Here is a 16,609-nt window from a genome sequence, read left to right on the forward strand (position 1 = left end):
TGGGGTGTTATTGGGGTCCCTAGGGGGGTTGTTGGGGTCCTAGAGGGGATTGTTGGGGTCCCCTAAGTGGGTGTTGGGGTCCCTGGAATCACAGCACCATGGCCAGGCCGGGGACAGCGGCCTCAAAACCCTGCAGGATGCGCCGAGCCTCGTCCACGTTACCTGGGATAGGAGAAATGGGGTTATTGGGGTCCCTGGGGGTTATTAGTCCTGGGGTTATTGGGGTCCCTGGAATCACAGCACCATGGCCAGGCCGGGGACAGCCAGCTCGAAACCCTGCAGGATGCGCCGAGCCTCGTCCACGTTACCTGAGGGTAGGGAAAAAATGGGGAAAAAATGGGGTTATTGGGGTCCCTAAATGGGTATGGGGTCCCTGGAATCACAGCACCATGGCCAGGCCGGGGACAACCTGCTCAAAACCATGGAGGATGCGCCGAGCCTCGTCCACGTTACCTGGGATAGGGAAAAAATGGGGAAAAAAAGGGGTTATTGGGGTCCCTGGGGGGGTTATTGGGGTCCCTGGAATCACAGCACCATGGCCAGGCCGGGGACAGCCAGCTCGAACCCCTGCAGGATGCGCCGAGCCTCCTCCACGTTACCTGAGATAAAAAAAGGGGGAAAAAAGGGGTTATTGGGGTCCCTGGGGGGTTCTGGGCGCTCCAGGCTCACCCTGCGCAGCCTCACCATGGCCAGGCCGGGGACAGCCAGCTCGAAACCCTGCAGGATGCGCCGAGCCTCCTCCACGTTACCTGGGATAGGGAAAAATGGGGAAAAAATGGGGTTATTGGGGTCCCTGGGGGGGTTATTGGGGTCCCTGGAATCACAGCACCATGGCCAGGCCGGGGACAGCGAGCTCAAAACCATGGAGGATGCGCCGAGCCTCGTCCACGTTACCTGGGATAGGAGAAAAATGGGGTTATTGGGGTCCCTAAATGGGTATGGGGGTCCCTGGAATCACAGCACCATGGCCAGGCCGGGGACAACCTGCTCAAACCCATGGAGGATGCGCCGAGCCTCGTCCACGTTACCTGAGAGTAAAAAAATGGGGGAAAAATGGGGTTATTGGGGTCCTGGGGGAGTTATTGGGGTCCCTGGGGGGTTATTGGGGTCCCTGGGGGGGTTATTGGGGTCCCTGGAATCACAGCACCATGGCCAGGCCGGGAACAGCCAGCTCAAAACCATGCAGGATGCGCCGAGCCTCGTCCACGTTACCTGGGATAGGGAAATGGGGAAAAAAGGGGGAAAAAAGGGGAAAAAATGGGGTTATTGGGGTCCCTAAATGGGTATGGGGGTCCCTGGAATCCCAGAACCATGGCCAGGCCCGGCACAGCCAGCTCAAACCCCTGCAGGATGCGCCTCCTCCACATTACCTGGGATTTTTTGGGGTCCCATCCCAGACTTCGGGTCTCCCCTGGGATTTTCTGGGTCCCCATCCTGGATTTTGGGGTTCCCCTGGGATTTTCTGGGTCCCCATCCCAGATTTCAGGGCTCCCCTGGGATGTTTTGGGGGGCCCATCCCAGATTTTCAGGTTCCTCTGGGATTTTTTGGGTCCCATCCCAGATTTCAGGGCTCCCCTGGGATTTTCCGGGTCCCATCCCGGATTTCGGGGCTCCCCTGGGATTTTTTGGGGGTCCCATCCCAGATTTCGGGGCTCCCCCTGGGATTTTTTGGGGTCCCCATCCCAGATTTTGGGGACCCCCTGGGATTTTCTGGGTCCCATCCCAGATTTTTGGGCTCCCCTGGGATTTTCTGGGTCCCCACCCCAGATTTTGGGGCTCCCCTGGGATTTTTTGGGGGTCCCATCCGATTTTGGGGCTCCCCTGGGATTTTTTGGGGTCCCCATCCCAGATTTCGGGTCCGCCCTGACCTTGTTTCTCCTCGAAGGCCGCCCAGAGCAGGTGGATGTTGGGTTTTCGGGGCAGGTGGAACCCGCAGGCTCTCTGGAAGACGCTGCGGGCGCCGGGCACGGTCCGGGACTCCAAATATCGTGTGTACTGAGCAGGGAAATGGGGGAAACTGAGGGGAAAATGGGGGAAAATGGGGGGAAAATGAGGGGAAAATGGGGGGAAAATGAGGGAAAATGGGGGGGAAAATGAGGGGAAAATGGGGGAAAATGAGGGAAAATGGGGACAAAATGGGGGAAATGAGGGGGAAAAATGGGGGAAAATGGGGAGAAAATGGGGGAAATGGGGGAAAATGAGGGGAAAATGGGGGGAAATGGGGGGAAATGAGGGGGAAAATGGGGGAAATGGGGGAAAATGGGGGAAATGGGGGAAAATGGGGGAAAAATGGGGGAAAATGAGGGAAAATGGGGAAAAATGGGGAAAATGGGGGAAAATGAGGGGAAAATGGGGGAAATGGGGAAAATAGGGGGAAAATGGGGGGAAAAATGAGGGGAAAATGAGGGGAAAATGGGGGGAAAATGAAGGGAAAATGGGGGGAAAAATGAGAGGAAAAATGAGGGGAAATGGGGACAAAATGGGGGGGAAATGGGGGAAAATGAGGGGAAAATGAGAGGGAAAATGGGGGAAAATGAAGGGAAAATGGGGAGAAAAAATGAGAGGAAAAATGAGGGGAAATGGGGACAAAATGGGGGGGAAATGGGAGGGAAATGGGGAAAAATGGGGGAAAACAGGAGGAAATGTGGCAAAAAGGGGGGAAATAAGGGGAAATGGGGACAAAATGGGGGAAAAGGGGGAAATGGGGAAAAAAAGAGGGAAAATGGGGGGAAATGGGGGGGAAAATGAGGAAAAAAAGCAGAAAAAATGAGGAAAAAAAGCAGAAAAAATGAGATAAAAAAGCAGGAAAAATGGGGAAAAAGGCAGGAAAAATGGGGAAAAAAGGCAGGAAAAATGAGATAAAAAAGCAGGAAAAAGGGGGAAAAAGGGGGAAAAAGGAATAAAAAGTGGGGGAAGTGGCGGGACCGGGGGCACCTTGATCCAGAACTCCTCGTAGAGGGCGCAGGCGATGACGCAGCGCTCGAAGAGCACGATCGTGCGCTCGTGGTTCCCCGAGGCCACCTCGAAGTCCAGGTACTCGCGCCAGTTCCGCAGCTGAGCCCGCTCCAGCGGCTTCACGTGGAAATAGGGACGTTTGATCTGGAATTGGGGGGATTTGGGGGGTCAAAATCCCAAATGGGGGGGTCACAATCCCAAATAAATCCAGGTACTCGCGCCAGTTCCGCAGCTGAGCCCGCTCCAGCGGCTTCACGTGGAAATAGGGACGCTTGATCTGGAATTGGGGGGTTTGGGGGGTTTGGGGAGTCACAATCCCAAATAGGGCGCTGATCTGGAATTGGGGGTTTGGGGGGTCAAAATCCCAAATTAGGGGGTGTTTGGGGGTCACAATCCCAAATAGGGGGTTTGGGGGTCACAATCCCAAATAGGGCCGTTTGATCTGAAATTGGGGGATTTGGGGAGGTTTGGGGGTCAAACACAGGGTTTGGGGGTCACAATCCCAAATAGGGCCGCTTGATCTGAAATTTGGGGGGGTTTGGGGGTCGCAATCCCAAATAGGGGCGCTGATCTGAAATTGGGGGGTTTGGGGGGTCAGATGGGGGGATTGGGGGGGGTCAAGCCCAGTTTTCCCCCCCAGATGGGATTTTTGGGGGGATTTGATCCCAGTTCTGCCCCCAGGGGGGTCAAGCCCAGCCCTACCCCTTTCCAGATGGGATTTTTGGGGGGATTTGATCCCAATTCTCCCCCCAGGGGGGTCGAGCCCAGCTCCACCCTGTTCCAGGTGGGATTTTGGGGGGATTTGAGCCCAATTTTCCCCCCAGGGGTTTCAAGCCCAGCTCTACCCTGTTCCAGGGGGGATTTTGGGGGGATTTGAGCCCAGTTTTCCCCCCCTAGGTGGGATTTTTGGGGGGGATTTGAGCCCAGTTTCCCCCCCCAGAGAGGATTTAAGCCCAGTTTTTTCCCCCAGATGGGATTTTGGGGGGATTTGAGCCCAATTCTCCCCCCAGGGGGGTCAAGGCCAGTTCTACCCCATTCCAGATGGGATTTTGGGGGGATTTGAGCCCAGTTCTCCCCCCAGGGGGGATTTTTGGGGGGGATTTGAGCCCAGTTCTCCCCCCAGGGAGAATTTAAGCCCAGTTTCTCCCCCCTAGATGGGATTTTTGGGGGGATTTGAGCCCAGTTCTCCCCCCAGGGGGGTCGAGCCCAGCCCTACCCACCCCGTCCTCGAAGTTCCAGCGCTTTCCGACCTCGGCCTCGTTCTGGGCGTGGATTTGCTGCCTCATGGAAATCACGAGCTCCCGGATCTTCTCCTGGTCCAGCTCCTCCTGCAGGGGCAGGGACGGGCTGGGAGGAGGGGGGGACACGGGGAGAGACCCCCCAGAAACGAGGGGGACACCCAGAACCCCCCGAAACGGGGGGAAGGGGGATTTACCCACCCAAAAAAATTAAAAAAGAAAGATTTACCCCCAAAAAACCTACCCTAAAATGGGGGGAAAAAAGGGATTTAACCCCCAGAAAACCTCCCCTAAGAGGGGGATTCACCCACCCCAAAAAACCCCCTAAAATGGGGAAAAAGGGGGATTTACCCATCCCAAAAATGCTAAAAAAGGGAAGATTTAACCCCCCAAAAACCTCCCCTAAAATGGGAAAAAAAGGGATTTAACCCCCAGAAAACCTCCCCTAAAAGAGGGAAAAAGGGGGATTTACCAACCCTAAAAACCCTAAAAAAAGGAAAATTTAACCCCCCAGAAAATCTCTCCTAAAATGGGAAAAAAAGGATTTAACCCCCAGAAAACTCCCCCTAAAATGGAAAAAAAAAGGGATTTAACCCCCAGAAAACCTCTCCTAAGAGGGGGATTTACCCACCCCAAACCCCCTAACCTGCAGGATAAGGGGATTGTCCACCTCAGGGATACCTGAGCCCCCAGCATCCCCCCTACCCCAGGGGTACCTAGAGCTCTCCAGGGGCACCTGAGTCCCCCAGCCCCAGGGCACCTGAGCCCCCAGCTCCCCAGGGGTACCTGAGCCCCTGGCCCCCAGCCGCCCCCAGGGGTACCTGAGCCCCCAGCCCCCAGGGGTACCTGAGCCCCAGGGCACCTGAGCCCCCAGCCCCTCCAGGGTACCTGAGCCCCTGGCCCCCAGGGGCACCTGAGCCCCCCCAGCCCCCAGGGGTACCTGAGCCCCCCATCCCCAGGGGCACCTGAGCCCCCAGCCCCCCATCCTCCAGGGGTACCTGAGCCCCAGGGGTAGCCTGAGCCCCCAGCCCCAGGAGCACCTGAGTCCCCCAGCCCCCAGCCCAGGGTACCTGAGCCCCCCATCCCCTGGGTACCTGAGTCCCCAGCCCCCAGCCCCCAGGGGTGCCTGAGCCCCCATCCCCCCAGGGTGCCTGAGCCCCAGCCCCAGGGGTACCTGAGCCCCCAGCCCCTCCCAGGGGTACCTGAGCCCCCAGCCTCCAGGGTGCCTGAGCCCCCAGCCCCCCATCCCCCAGGGGTACCTGAGCCCCCCAGCCCCCCCAGGGGTACCTGAGCCCCCGAGCCCCCCAGGGGTACCTGAGCTCCCAGGGGTATCTGAGCCCCAGCCTCCCAGGGTATCTGAGCCCCCCAGCCCCCGAGGCACCTGAGCCCCCATCCCCCAGGGGTACCTGAGCCCCCAGGGGTACCTGAGCCCCCATCCCCCCATCCCCCAGGGGTACCTGAGCCCCCTGGCCCCCAGCCCCTCCCAGGGGTACCTGAGCCCCCAGCCCCCCAGCCCCCAGGGGTACCTGAGCCCCCAGCCCCCCAGGGGTACCTGAGCCCCCAGCCCTCCCAGGGGTACCTGAGCCCCCAGCCCCCCAGCCCCCCAGGGGATACCTGAGCTCCCCATCCTCCCAGGGGTACCTGAGCTCCCAGGGTACCTGAGCCCCCATCCCCAGGGGTACCTGAGCTCCCAGGGTACCTGAGCCCCCAGCCCCCCATCCCCCAGCCCCAGGGATACCTGAGCCCCCAGCCCCCCCATCCCCCATCCCCAGGGCACCTGAGCCCCCAGGGGTACCTGAGCCCCCCAGCCCCCCATCCCCCAGCCCCCAGGGGTACCTGAGCCCCCCATCTCCCCAGGGGTACCTGAGCCCCCCACCCCCAGGGGGTACCTGAGCTCCCAGGGTACCTGAGCCCCCCATCCCCCAGGGGTACCTGAGCCCCCAGGGGTACCTGAGCCCCCAGCCCCCATCCCCCAGCCCCAGGGTACCTGAGCCCCCCATCCCCCCAGGGGTACCTGAGCCCCCCAGCCCCCTTTGCCGTCCGTGCTGGGGCTCCTCCCGGGGTCCCTCAGTGCCCTCGGGCTCGGGGGGCTTCGGGGGGGGCTCCGTGGCCAGCTTGGACTGCACCCACAGCAGCTCCTCGGGGGACAGGATGGCCCGGGGGGGGTTGTGCAGGACGTGCTCCTTGAACCTGGGGGAATTCCAAAAATTCCAAGGGTGGACTCGGGGCACAGCCTCAATTGCCCCCTCCCCCCCAAAAAAAACCAGCCCCTGCTCCTTTCCCCCCAAAAAAAATCCTTTCCCCCCCAAAAAAAAACAGCCCCTGCCTCTTTTCCCCCCCAAAAAAACAGCCCTTGTGCCTTTCCCCCAAAAATATCCCCTGCCCCTTTCCCCTAAAAAATCCCTGTCCCTTTCCCCAAAAATCCCTTCCCCAAAAAAACATCCCCTGCCCTTTCCCCCCAAAATCCCTTCCCCACAAAAACATCCCCTGTCCCTTTTCCCCTAAAAATCCCTGCCTCTTCCCCCCAAAAACTGCCCCTGTCCCATTTTCCCCCAAAAATATTCCTTGCTCTTTTTCCTCCCCAAAAACACCCCCTGCTCCTTTCCCCCCAAAATCCTTTCCTCCCAAAAAACCAGCCCCTGTCCCTTCCCCCAAAAACACCCTGACCCTTTTCCCCCAAAAAATATTCCTTGCTCTTTTCCCCCCCAAAAAAAATCCCCTGCCCTTTCCCCCCCCAAAAAACCCATCCCCTGCCCCTTTCCTGTTGTTATCACCAAAAATCTACACATTTACAGCCAAATCTGCCCATTTCCACCCAAATCTGCCCATTTCCATCCAAAACAAAGCCCATTTCCATCCAACTTCCCCCATTTCCACCCAAAACAAAGTCCAATTCCAGCTAAATCTGCTCATTTCCAGCCAAATCCTTCCATTTCCATCCAAACCCACCCATTTCCATCCCAAACCCATCCATTTCTATCCAAACCCACCCATTTCCATCCAAAAAAACCTGAATTTTCCCCTCCCCCCGTGTTTTCCAGGCATGAATTTCCCTCTCCGTGGTCTTTCCCAGGAGCGAATCCCCATCCCAGGGACCCCAGGGAGGTTTCCCATCAGGAATCCCCCCATCCCAGGGACGTTTCCCAGAGCTGAATCCCTCTCCTGGGGTGTTTCCCTGCAGGAATTCCCTCTCCCAGGGCTGTTATCCCACGGGAATTCCATCACCTGTCCCAGTGGTGGCTGCAGAGCTGGGTGGGCATGGACAGCAGGGATGGAATTTGATGGAATTTCCCCCCCCAGGGCTGTTTCCCATCAGGAATTCCCCCTTCCCAAGGGATCACCTGTCCCAGTGGTGGCTGTAGAGCTGGGTGGGCATGGACAGCAGGAATCCCCCCCAACCCCAGGGATGTTTCCCATCAGGAATTCCCCCATCCCAGGGCTGTTATCCCACGGGAATTCCATCACCTGTCCCAGTGGTGGCTGTAGAGCTGGGTGGGCATGGACAGCAGGGATCCCCCCATCCCAGGGATGTTTCCCAGGTGGAATTCCCCCCCCCAGGATGTTTCCCAGGTGGAATTCCCTCTCCCAGGGATGTTTCCCATCAGGAATTCCCTCTCCCAGGGATGTTTCCCATCAGGAATTGGGGGTACCTGTCCCAGTGGTGGCTGTAGAGCTGGGTGGGCATGGACAGCAGGCGGTCGTAGATGGAATTTGATGGAATTTTTCCCCCCAGGGATGTTTCCCATCAGGAATCCCCACCCCAGGGATGTTTCCCAGGTGGAATCCCCCCATCCCAAGGCTGTTATCCCACAGGAATACCTGTCCCAGTGGTGGCTGTAGAGCTGGGTGGGCATGGACAGCAGGGATCCCCCCACCCCAGGGATGTTTCCCATCAGGAATTTCCCCCAGGATGTTTCCCATCAGGAATTCCCCCACCCCAGGGATGTTTCCCAGGTGGAATTTCTCCCCCCAGGGATGTTTCCCATCAGGAATTCCCTCTCCCAGGGATGTTTCCCATCAGGAATTGGGGGTACCTGTCCCAGTGGTGGCTGTAGAGCTGGGTGGGCATGGACAGCAGGGATCCCCCCACCCCAGGGATGTTTCCCAGGTGGAATTCCCCCCCCCAGGATGTTTCCCATCAGGAATTCCCTCTCCCAGGGCTGTTATCCCATGGGAATTCCATCACCTGTCCCAGTGGTGGCTGTAGAGCTGGGTGGGCATGGACAGCAGGAATCCCCCCCACCCCAGGGATGTTTCCCATCAGGAATCCCCACCCCAGGGATGTTTCCCATCAGGAATTCCCCTTCCCAAGGCTGTTATCCCACAGGAATTCCATCACCTGTCCCAGTGGTGGTTGTAGAGCTGGGTGGGCATGGACAGCAGGGATGGAATTTGATGGAATTTTTCCCCCCAGGGATGTTTCCCATCAGGAATTTCCCCCCCCAGGGATGTTTCCCATCAGGAATTCCCTCTCCCAGGGATGTTTCCCATCAGGAATTGGGGGTACCTGTCCCAGTGGTGGCTGTAGAGCTGGGTGGGCATGGACAGCAGGGATGGAATTTGATGGAATTTCCCCCCCCAGGGCTGTTTCCCATCAGGAATTCCCTCTCCCAGGGCTGTTATCCCACAGGAATTGGGGGTACCTGTCCCAGTGGTGGCTGTAGAGCTGGGTGGGCATGGACAGCAGGGATCCCCCCACCCCAGGGATGTTTCCCATCAGGAATTCCCCCTTCCCAAGGCTGTTATCCCATGGGAATTCCATCACCTGTCCCAGTGGTGGCTGTAGAGCTGGGTGGGCATGGACAGCAGGGATCCCCCCATCCCAGGGATGTTTCCCATCAGGAATTTCCCCCCCCAGGGATGTTTCCCATCAGGAATTGGGGGTACCTGTCCCAGTGGTGGCTGTAGAGCTGGGTGGGCATGGACAGCAGGCGGTCGTAGATGGAATTTGATGGAATTTTACCCCCCAGGGATGTTTCCCATCAGGAATTCCCCCTTCCCAAGGCTGTTATCCCACAGGAATACCTGTCCCAGTGGTGGCTGTAGAGCTGGGTGGGCATGGACAGCAGGGATCCCCCCACCCCAGGGATGTTTCCCAGGTGGAATTCCCCACCCCAGGGCTGTTTCCCATCAGGAATTCCCTCTCCCAGGGATGTTTCCCATCAGGAATTGGGGGTACCTGTCCCAGTGGTGGCTGTAGAGCTGGGTGGGCATGGACAGCAGGCGGTCGTAGATGGAATTTGATGGAATTTTTCCCCCCAGGGATGTTTCCCATCAGGAATTTCCCCCCCCAGGGATGTTTCCCATCAGGAATTCCCCCTTCCCAAGGGATCACCTGTCCCAGTGGTGGCTGTAGAGCTGGGTGGGCATGGACAGCAGGCGGTCGTAGATGGCGGTGACCGCCCGCAGCTCCCCCCGCTCCCGCTCCCACTCCACGTACAATTCCCAGAGCTTGTCCGAGCGGAAATCCATCCCTGCCGCCGCCACCGCCGCCTCGAACGCCCTGGGGGGCAGGGGGGGTCAGGGGGGAGGGCAAGGGGGGAGGGGAGAGCGGGGAGACCCCCCCAGAACCCCCCAGGACTCACCCGCGAACCTTCTGGACAGACTCGGGCTGGGCCATGTCCAGGGTGGACTGCAGGAAGGAGATGTAATGGATCCACAAATCCATGGATAACGGGATGGACTGCAGGCCACGCTCCAAAACCTGGGAAAATGGGATGGAATGGATCCATAAATCCATGGATAACGGGATGGACTGCAGGAAGGAGATGGAATGGATCCACAAATCCATGGATAACGGGATGGACTGCAGGAAGGAGATGTAATGGATCCATAAATCCATGGATAACGGGATGGACTGCAGGAAGGAGATGGAATGGATCCATAAATCCATGGATAACGGGATGGACTGCAGGAAGGAGAGGGAATGGATCCATAAATCCATGGATAACGGGATGGACTGCAGGAAGGAGAGGGAATGGATCCATAAATCCATGGATAACGGGATGGACTGCAGGAAGGAGATGGAATGGATCCATAAATCCATGGATAACGGGATGGACTGCAGGCCACGCTCCAAAACCTGCAGGAATAACAGGGAATGGATCCATAAATCCATGGATAACGGGATGGACTGCAGGAAGGAGATGGAATGGATCCATAAATCCATGGATAGCAGGATGGACTGCAGGAAGGAGATGTAATGGATCCATAAATCCATGGATAACGGGATGGACTGCAGGCCACGCTCCAAAACCTGCAGGAATAACAGGGAATGGATCCATAAATCCATGGATAACGGGATGGACTGCAGGAAGGAGATGTAATGGATCCATAAATCCATGGATAACGGGATGGACTGCAGGCCACGCTCCAAAACCTGGGAAAATGGGATGGAATGGATCCATAAATCCATGGATAACGGGATGGACTGCAGGAAGGAGATGGAATGGATCCAGAGATCCATGGATAACGGGATGGACTGCAGGCCACGCTCCAAAACCTGGGAAAATGGGATGGAATGGATCCATAAATCCATGGATAACGGGATGGACTGCAGGCCACGCTCCAAAACCTGGGAAAATGGGATGGAATGGATCCATAAATCCATGGATAACGGGATGGACTGCAGGAAGGAGATGGAATGGATCCATAAATCCATGGATAACGGGATGGACTGCAGGAAGGAGATGTAATGGATCCATAAATCCATGGATAACGGGATGGACTGCAGGCCACGCTCCAAAACCTGCAGGAATAACAGGGAATGGATCCATAAATCCATGGATAACGGGATGGACTGCAGGAAGGAGATGGAATGGATCCATAAATCCATGGATAACGGGATGGACTGCAGGCCACGCTCCAGAACCTGCAGGAAGGGGATGGAATGGACTTCCCCCCAAAGCAGGAAGAGAAGGGGATTTACCCCCACAAACCAGGAAAAAGGAGGATTTTTCCCCCAAAAAAAGGGAAAGAAGGAGATTTTTCCCCCAGAGGATCCATCCCCACCTCCTCAGCAGTGTGGGCGCTGCCGAGGCGCCGCTCCATTTACCCCCAAACCCAGGAAAAAGGAGGAATTTCCCTCTTAAATGAGCTAAAAAGGAGGAATTTCCCCTCTCAGGACCCCTCCCCACCTCCTCAGCGGTGCGGGTGCTGCCGAGGGGCCGCTCCATTTACCCCCAAACCCAGGAAAAAGGAGGAATTTCCCCCCAAAAGAGGGAAAGAAGCAGATTTTTCTCTCAGAGAATCCATCCCCACCTCCTCAGCAGTGCGGGTGCTGCCGAGGGGCCGCTCCATTTACCCCCAAACCCAGGAAAAGGAGGATTTTTCCCCCAAAAATCAGGAAAAAGGAGGGATTTTGCCCCCAAACACCACAGAGGATCCATCCCCACCTCCTCAGCAGTGCGGGTGCTGCCGAGGGGCCGCTCCATTTACCCCCAAACCCAGGAAAAAGGAGGAATTTCCCCCCTAAATGAAATAAAAAGGAGGATTTTTTCCCCCTCAGGACCCCTCCCCACCTCCTCAGCAGTGCGGGCGCTGCCGAGGGGCTGCTCCATTTACCCCCAAACCCAGGAAAATGGGGGAATTCCCACCCCAGACCCAGGAAAAAGGAGGAATTTTCCCCCCAAATGAGGTAAAAAGGAGGAATTTCCTCCCCAAACCCAAAAAAAGGAGCAATTTCCCCCCTAAATGAGGTAAAAATGAGATTTTTCCCCCCTAGGACCCCTCCCCACCTCCTCAGCGGTGCGGGTGCTGCCGAGGGGCTGCTCCATTTACCCCCAGACCCAGGAAAAAGGAGGAATTTTCCCCCCAAATGAGGTAAAAAGGAGGAATTTCTCCCCTGAAGGATGAAGAGAAGAGGAATTTCCCCCTTAGGACCCCTCCCCACCTCCTCAGCGGTGCGGGTGCTGCCGAGGCGCCGCTCCATTTACCCCCAAACCCAGGAAAAAGGAGGAATTTCCTCCCCTAAATCAGGTAAAAAGGAGGAATTTCCCCCCTGAAGGATGAAGAGAAGAGGAATTTCCCCCCCAAACCCAGGAAAAAGGAGCAATTTCCCCCCTAAATGAGATAAAAAGGAGGAATTTCCCCCCTCAGGACCCCTCCCCACCTCCTCAGCGGTGCGGGCGCTCCCGAGGGGCCGCTCCATTTACCCCCAAACCCAGGAAAAGGAGGATTTACCCCCCTAAATGAGATAAAAAGGAGATTTTTCTCTCAGAAGATCCATCCCCACCTCCTCAGCGGTGCGGGTGCTCCCCAGGCGCTGCTCCATTTACCCCCAAACCCAGGAAAAGGAGGATTTTTCCCCCAAAAATCAGGAAAAAGGAGGGATTTTGCCCCCAAACACCTCAGAGGATCCATCCCCACCTCCTCAGCAGTGCGGGTGCTCCCCAGGCGCTGCTCCATTTACCCCCAAACCCAGGAAAAGGAGGATTTTTCCCCCAAAAATCAGGAAAAAGGAGGGATTTTGCCCCCAAACACCACAGAGGATCCATCCCCACCTCCTCAGCGGTGCGGGTGCTGCCGAGGTGCCGCTCCATTTACCCCCAAACCCAGGAAAAAGGAGGGATTTTCCCCCCAAACCCAGGAAAAAGGAGGAATTTCCCCAAAAACACCTCAGAGAATCCATCCCCACCTCCTCAGCAGTGCGGGTGCTCCCCAGGCGCCGCTCCATTTAACCCCAAACTCAGGAAAATGGGGGATTTTCTCCCCCAAACCCAGGAAAAAGGAGGATTTAACCCCCAAATCAAGAAGAAAAGAGGATTTTTCCCCCTCAGGACCCCTCCCCACCTCCTCAGCGTTGCGGGTGCTGCCGAGGGGCCGCTCCATTTACCCCCAAACCCAGGAAAAAGGAGGATTTTTCCCCCAAAAATCAGGAAAAAGGAGGGATTTTGCCCCCAAACACCACAGAGGATCCATCCCCACCTCCTCAGCAGTGCGGGTGCTGCCGAGGGGCCGCTCCATTTACCCCCAAACCCAGGAAAAAGGAGGAATTTCCCCCCTAAATGAAATAAAAAGGAGGATTTTTCCCCTCAGGACCCCTCCCACCTCCTCAGCAGTGCGGGCGCTGCCGAGGGCTGCTCCATTACCCCCAAACCCAGGAAAATGGGGGAATTCCCACCCCAGACCCAGGAAAAAGGAGGAATTTTCCCCCCAAATGAGGTAAAAAGGAGGAATTTCCTCCCCAAACCCAAAAAAAGGAGCAATTTCCCCCCTAAATGAGGTAAAAATGAGATTTTTCCCCCCTAGGACCCCTCCCCACCTCCTCAGCGGTGCGGGTGCTGCCGAGGGGCTGCTCCATTTACCCCCAGACCCAGGAAAAAGGAGGAATTTTCCCCCCAAATGAGGTAAAAAGGAGGAATTTCTCCCCTGAAGGATGAAGAGAAGAGGAATTTCCCCCTTAGGACCCCTCCCCACCTCCTCAGCGGTGCGGGTGCTGCCGAGGCGCCGCTCCATTTACCCCCAAACCCAGGAAAAAGGAGGAATTTCCTCCCCTAAATCAGGTAAAAAGGAGGAATTTCCCCCCTGAAGGATGAAGAGAAGAGGAATTTCCCCCCCAAACCCAGGAAAAAGGAGCAATTTCCCCCCTAAATGAGATAAAAAGGAGGAATTTCCCCCCTCAGGACCCCTCCCCACCTCCTCAGCGGTGCGGGCGCTCCCGAGGGGCCGCTCCATTTACCCCCAAACCCAGGAAAAGGAGGATTTACCCCCCTAAATGAGATAAAAAGGAGATTTTTCTCTCAGAAGATCCATCCCCACCTCCTCAGCGGTGCGGGTGCTCCCCAGGCGCTGCTCCATTTACCCCCAAACCCAGGAAAAGGAGGATTTTTCCCCCAAAAATCAGGAAAAAGGAGGGATTTTGCCCCCAAACACCTCAGAGGATCCATCCCCACCTCCTCAGCAGTGCGGGTGCTCCCCAGGCGCTGCTCCATTTACCCCCAAACCCAGGAAAAGGAGGATTTTTCCCCCAAAAATCAGGAAAAAGGAGGGATTTTGCCCCCAAACACCACAGAGGATCCATCCCCACCTCCTCAGCGGTGCGGGTGCTGCCGAGGTGCCGCTCCATTTACCCCCAAACCCAGGAAAAAGGAGGAATTTCCCCCTAAATGAGATAAAAAAGAGGATTTCTCCCCAGTAAGTGCCATCCCCACCTCCTCAGCGGTGCGGGTGCTCCCCAGGCGCCGCTCCATGTCGGCGAATTTCTTCCAGTAGCCGTAGCAGTAGGGGTAGTGCCCGAAGAAGGCGTCGAAGGCGCGGCGGGCGCCGCTCAGCAGGTTCTGGGGGGGCAAAAACCCAGGGGTTGGGGGGGAAATGGGGTGGGAATGGAGGATCTGAGGAGATGGGGGGTGAGGGGGGGAATGGGGGTGAGGGGAATTGGGGGTTTTGAAGAGGGGATTGGGGTTTTTGAGGGGGGAGTTGGGGTTTTGAATGGGGGAATTGGGGTTTTGAATGGGGGGAAATTGGAAGATTTTAAGGGGGGAAATGGGAAGATCTCAAGAGGGGAAATTGGGGTTTTTACAGGGTGGAAATTGGGGTTTTGAATGGGGGGAATTGGGGGTTTTAAGGGGGGGAATTGTGGGTTTTAAAGGGGGGAAATTGGGGTTTTTACAGGGCGGAAATTGGGGTTTTGAATGGGGGGAAATTGGGATTTTTACAAGGGAAAAAAGAGTTTTTAAAGGGGTGAAATTGGGGATTTTGAATGGGGGAAATCGGAAGATTTTAAGGGAGAAAAAGTCGAGATTTTTACAGGGGGAAAAAAAGAGATTTTAAGGGGGCACTGGAATTTTTAAGGGGGGAATCAGGATTTTTACAGGGCTGAAATTGGGAGTTTTTAAAGGCGGAAAATCAGAGATTTTGACAGGGGAAATAAGGATTTTTACAGGGGGGAAATCAGGATTTTTGCAGGGGAGAACTTGGAGATTTTAAGGGGGAAAATCAGAATTTTTACAGGGCTAAAATCGGGCGTTTTCAAAGGGGGAAAACCGGAGATTTTAAGGACAGGAGACCAAAACTTAAAGGAAGAAACCGGAATTTTCACGGGAGGCACAGCGGGATTTTTTTGTGGGGGGAGGAAAGTGGACAATGGGCCCCCCTCCCCCTCCCCCCAGGTTAATGAGTCGCTAATTACCGGCGCTAACGACCCCCCAGCCCCACCTCCTGCTCGACGTAGCCCAGCAGGTCGGTCCAGGCGCCGAAGTCGTGCGGGTTCGCCTGGGCCGCCCCCCAGAGCCGCTCGAACTCGGGGGCAGGGGGGACAGGGCCGGGGGCTCCTGGGGGGGCTCCTCGGGGGCGGGGCCCGAGGAGGAGCCCCCGTTGACGCTCTGGGGAGGGGAGGAGGGAAGGGGGAGGGGAGAGGGGGGCTCGGCTGGGGGCTGGAGGGGGGACAGAGAAAAGGGGGGCAGAGAAATAAGGGGGTAAAAAAAGGGGCGCATTAATTAATTTGGGGAGGGGGATCCTGGAGCGTTTCCACCCCCTCCCCCTAACACCCCTGGCTCTGCCCCTCCCCCAATTCATTCCCATTCACCCCAAATTCCAACAGACCCTCCCTCAGCTCCCCCAAACCCCCCAGTCCCCCAATTCCCTCAGCTCCTCCCCAAAATCCCCAAATCCCCTCAGCCCCCCAAATTCCCTCAGACTCCCAAACATCCCCAAATTCCCCCAAACATCCCCAACCCCCTCAGAACCCCCAAACATCCCCAAACCCCTCAGACCCCCAATATCCCCTCAGCCTCGCCCCCTCACGCCCCCAGCCCCCAAGGCCCCGAGTCTCACCGCCGTCCCCGTCCCGGGCCCCGGGGTCTCCCATCCCCTCCCCGGAGTCTCCCCCATCCCTCCCCGGGGTCTCACCGCCGTCCCCGTCCCCCAGCCCCTCCCGGGGGTCTCACCGCCGTCCCCGTCCCCCAGGGCCCCGGGGTCTCCCCATCCCCCGGGGTCTCACCTGCCGTCCCCGTCCCCCAGGGCCCCCCGGCCCCTCCTCGGGCCCCTCGGCCGCCATCGCCGCGCGCGGCTCCCGGAAGTGGCGGCCCGGAGCGGCCGGAAGCGCCGCGGGCGGGGCGGGCAGCGCCGCCTGGCAGGCGGGAGGACCCGCGGCGCGGGGAGCGGCACCATAGAGACGGGCCACGATGGGGGGGACAGAGCGGCTTCCGGGAGCGCCGCCAGGACCATAGAGACGGGCCATGGTGAGGGGACAGAGCGGCTTCCGGGAATGGGGACACCAGTCCGGACCAGTGCGGAGGATTCCAGACCAGTCACAGCCACTCTGGGGGCAGGAAACCAGTACAGACCAGTACAAACCAGTACAACGAGTGTGTGTGTGTGTGGGGGGCTTGACCAACCACAGCGACTTTTGGGGCAGGAAACCAGTCTACACCAGTACACACCAGTACAGACCAGTGCACGGGCTCCTGGGTAACGGC

General features: G+C 57.4%; 1 protein-coding gene and 1 long non-coding RNA gene across 3 annotated transcripts; both read right to left on the minus strand.

The window, feature by feature from the left end:
* Window positions 1-612: 612 nt before the first annotated feature.
* On the minus strand, window positions 613-16,371 carry LOC126641367 (pre-mRNA-processing factor 39-like; the record flags this gene model as incomplete). Its single annotated transcript, XM_050317949.1, has 13 exons — window positions 16,132-16,371; window positions 15,348-15,512; window positions 14,345-14,470; window positions 10,942-11,064; window positions 10,573-10,695; window positions 10,117-10,275; window positions 9,779-10,014; window positions 9,529-9,696; window positions 6,208-6,383; window positions 4,176-4,390; window positions 2,935-3,099; window positions 1,869-1,995; window positions 613-749 (listed from the first exon to the last, which is right to left on the minus strand). Coding segments are annotated over exons 1-13 (2,160 nt in total), but the record flags the coding sequence as incomplete, so codon positions are not given.
* On the minus strand, window positions 6,954-9,522 carry LOC126641369 (uncharacterized). 2 transcript variants are annotated; one of them, XR_007629241.1, is made up of 3 exons: window positions 9,373-9,522; window positions 8,701-8,836; window positions 6,954-7,418 (listed from the first exon to the last, which is right to left on the minus strand). It is a non-coding gene; the product is annotated as an uncharacterized LOC126641369 (long non-coding RNA). The 2 variants fall into 2 exon arrangements; XR_007629242.1 differs by lacking the exons at window positions 6,954-7,418; window positions 8,701-8,836 and adding exons at window positions 8,569-8,700; window positions 9,081-9,218.
* Window positions 16,372-16,609: the final 238 nt, after the last annotated feature.

Source organism: Myiozetetes cayanensis, unplaced genomic scaffold (genome assembly GCF_022539395.1).
Source record: "Myiozetetes cayanensis isolate MyiCay16 unplaced genomic scaffold, myiCay2020 scf207, whole genome shotgun sequence".
NCBI classification, from domain to species: domain Eukaryota; kingdom Metazoa; phylum Chordata; class Aves; order Passeriformes; family Tyrannidae; genus Myiozetetes; species Myiozetetes cayanensis.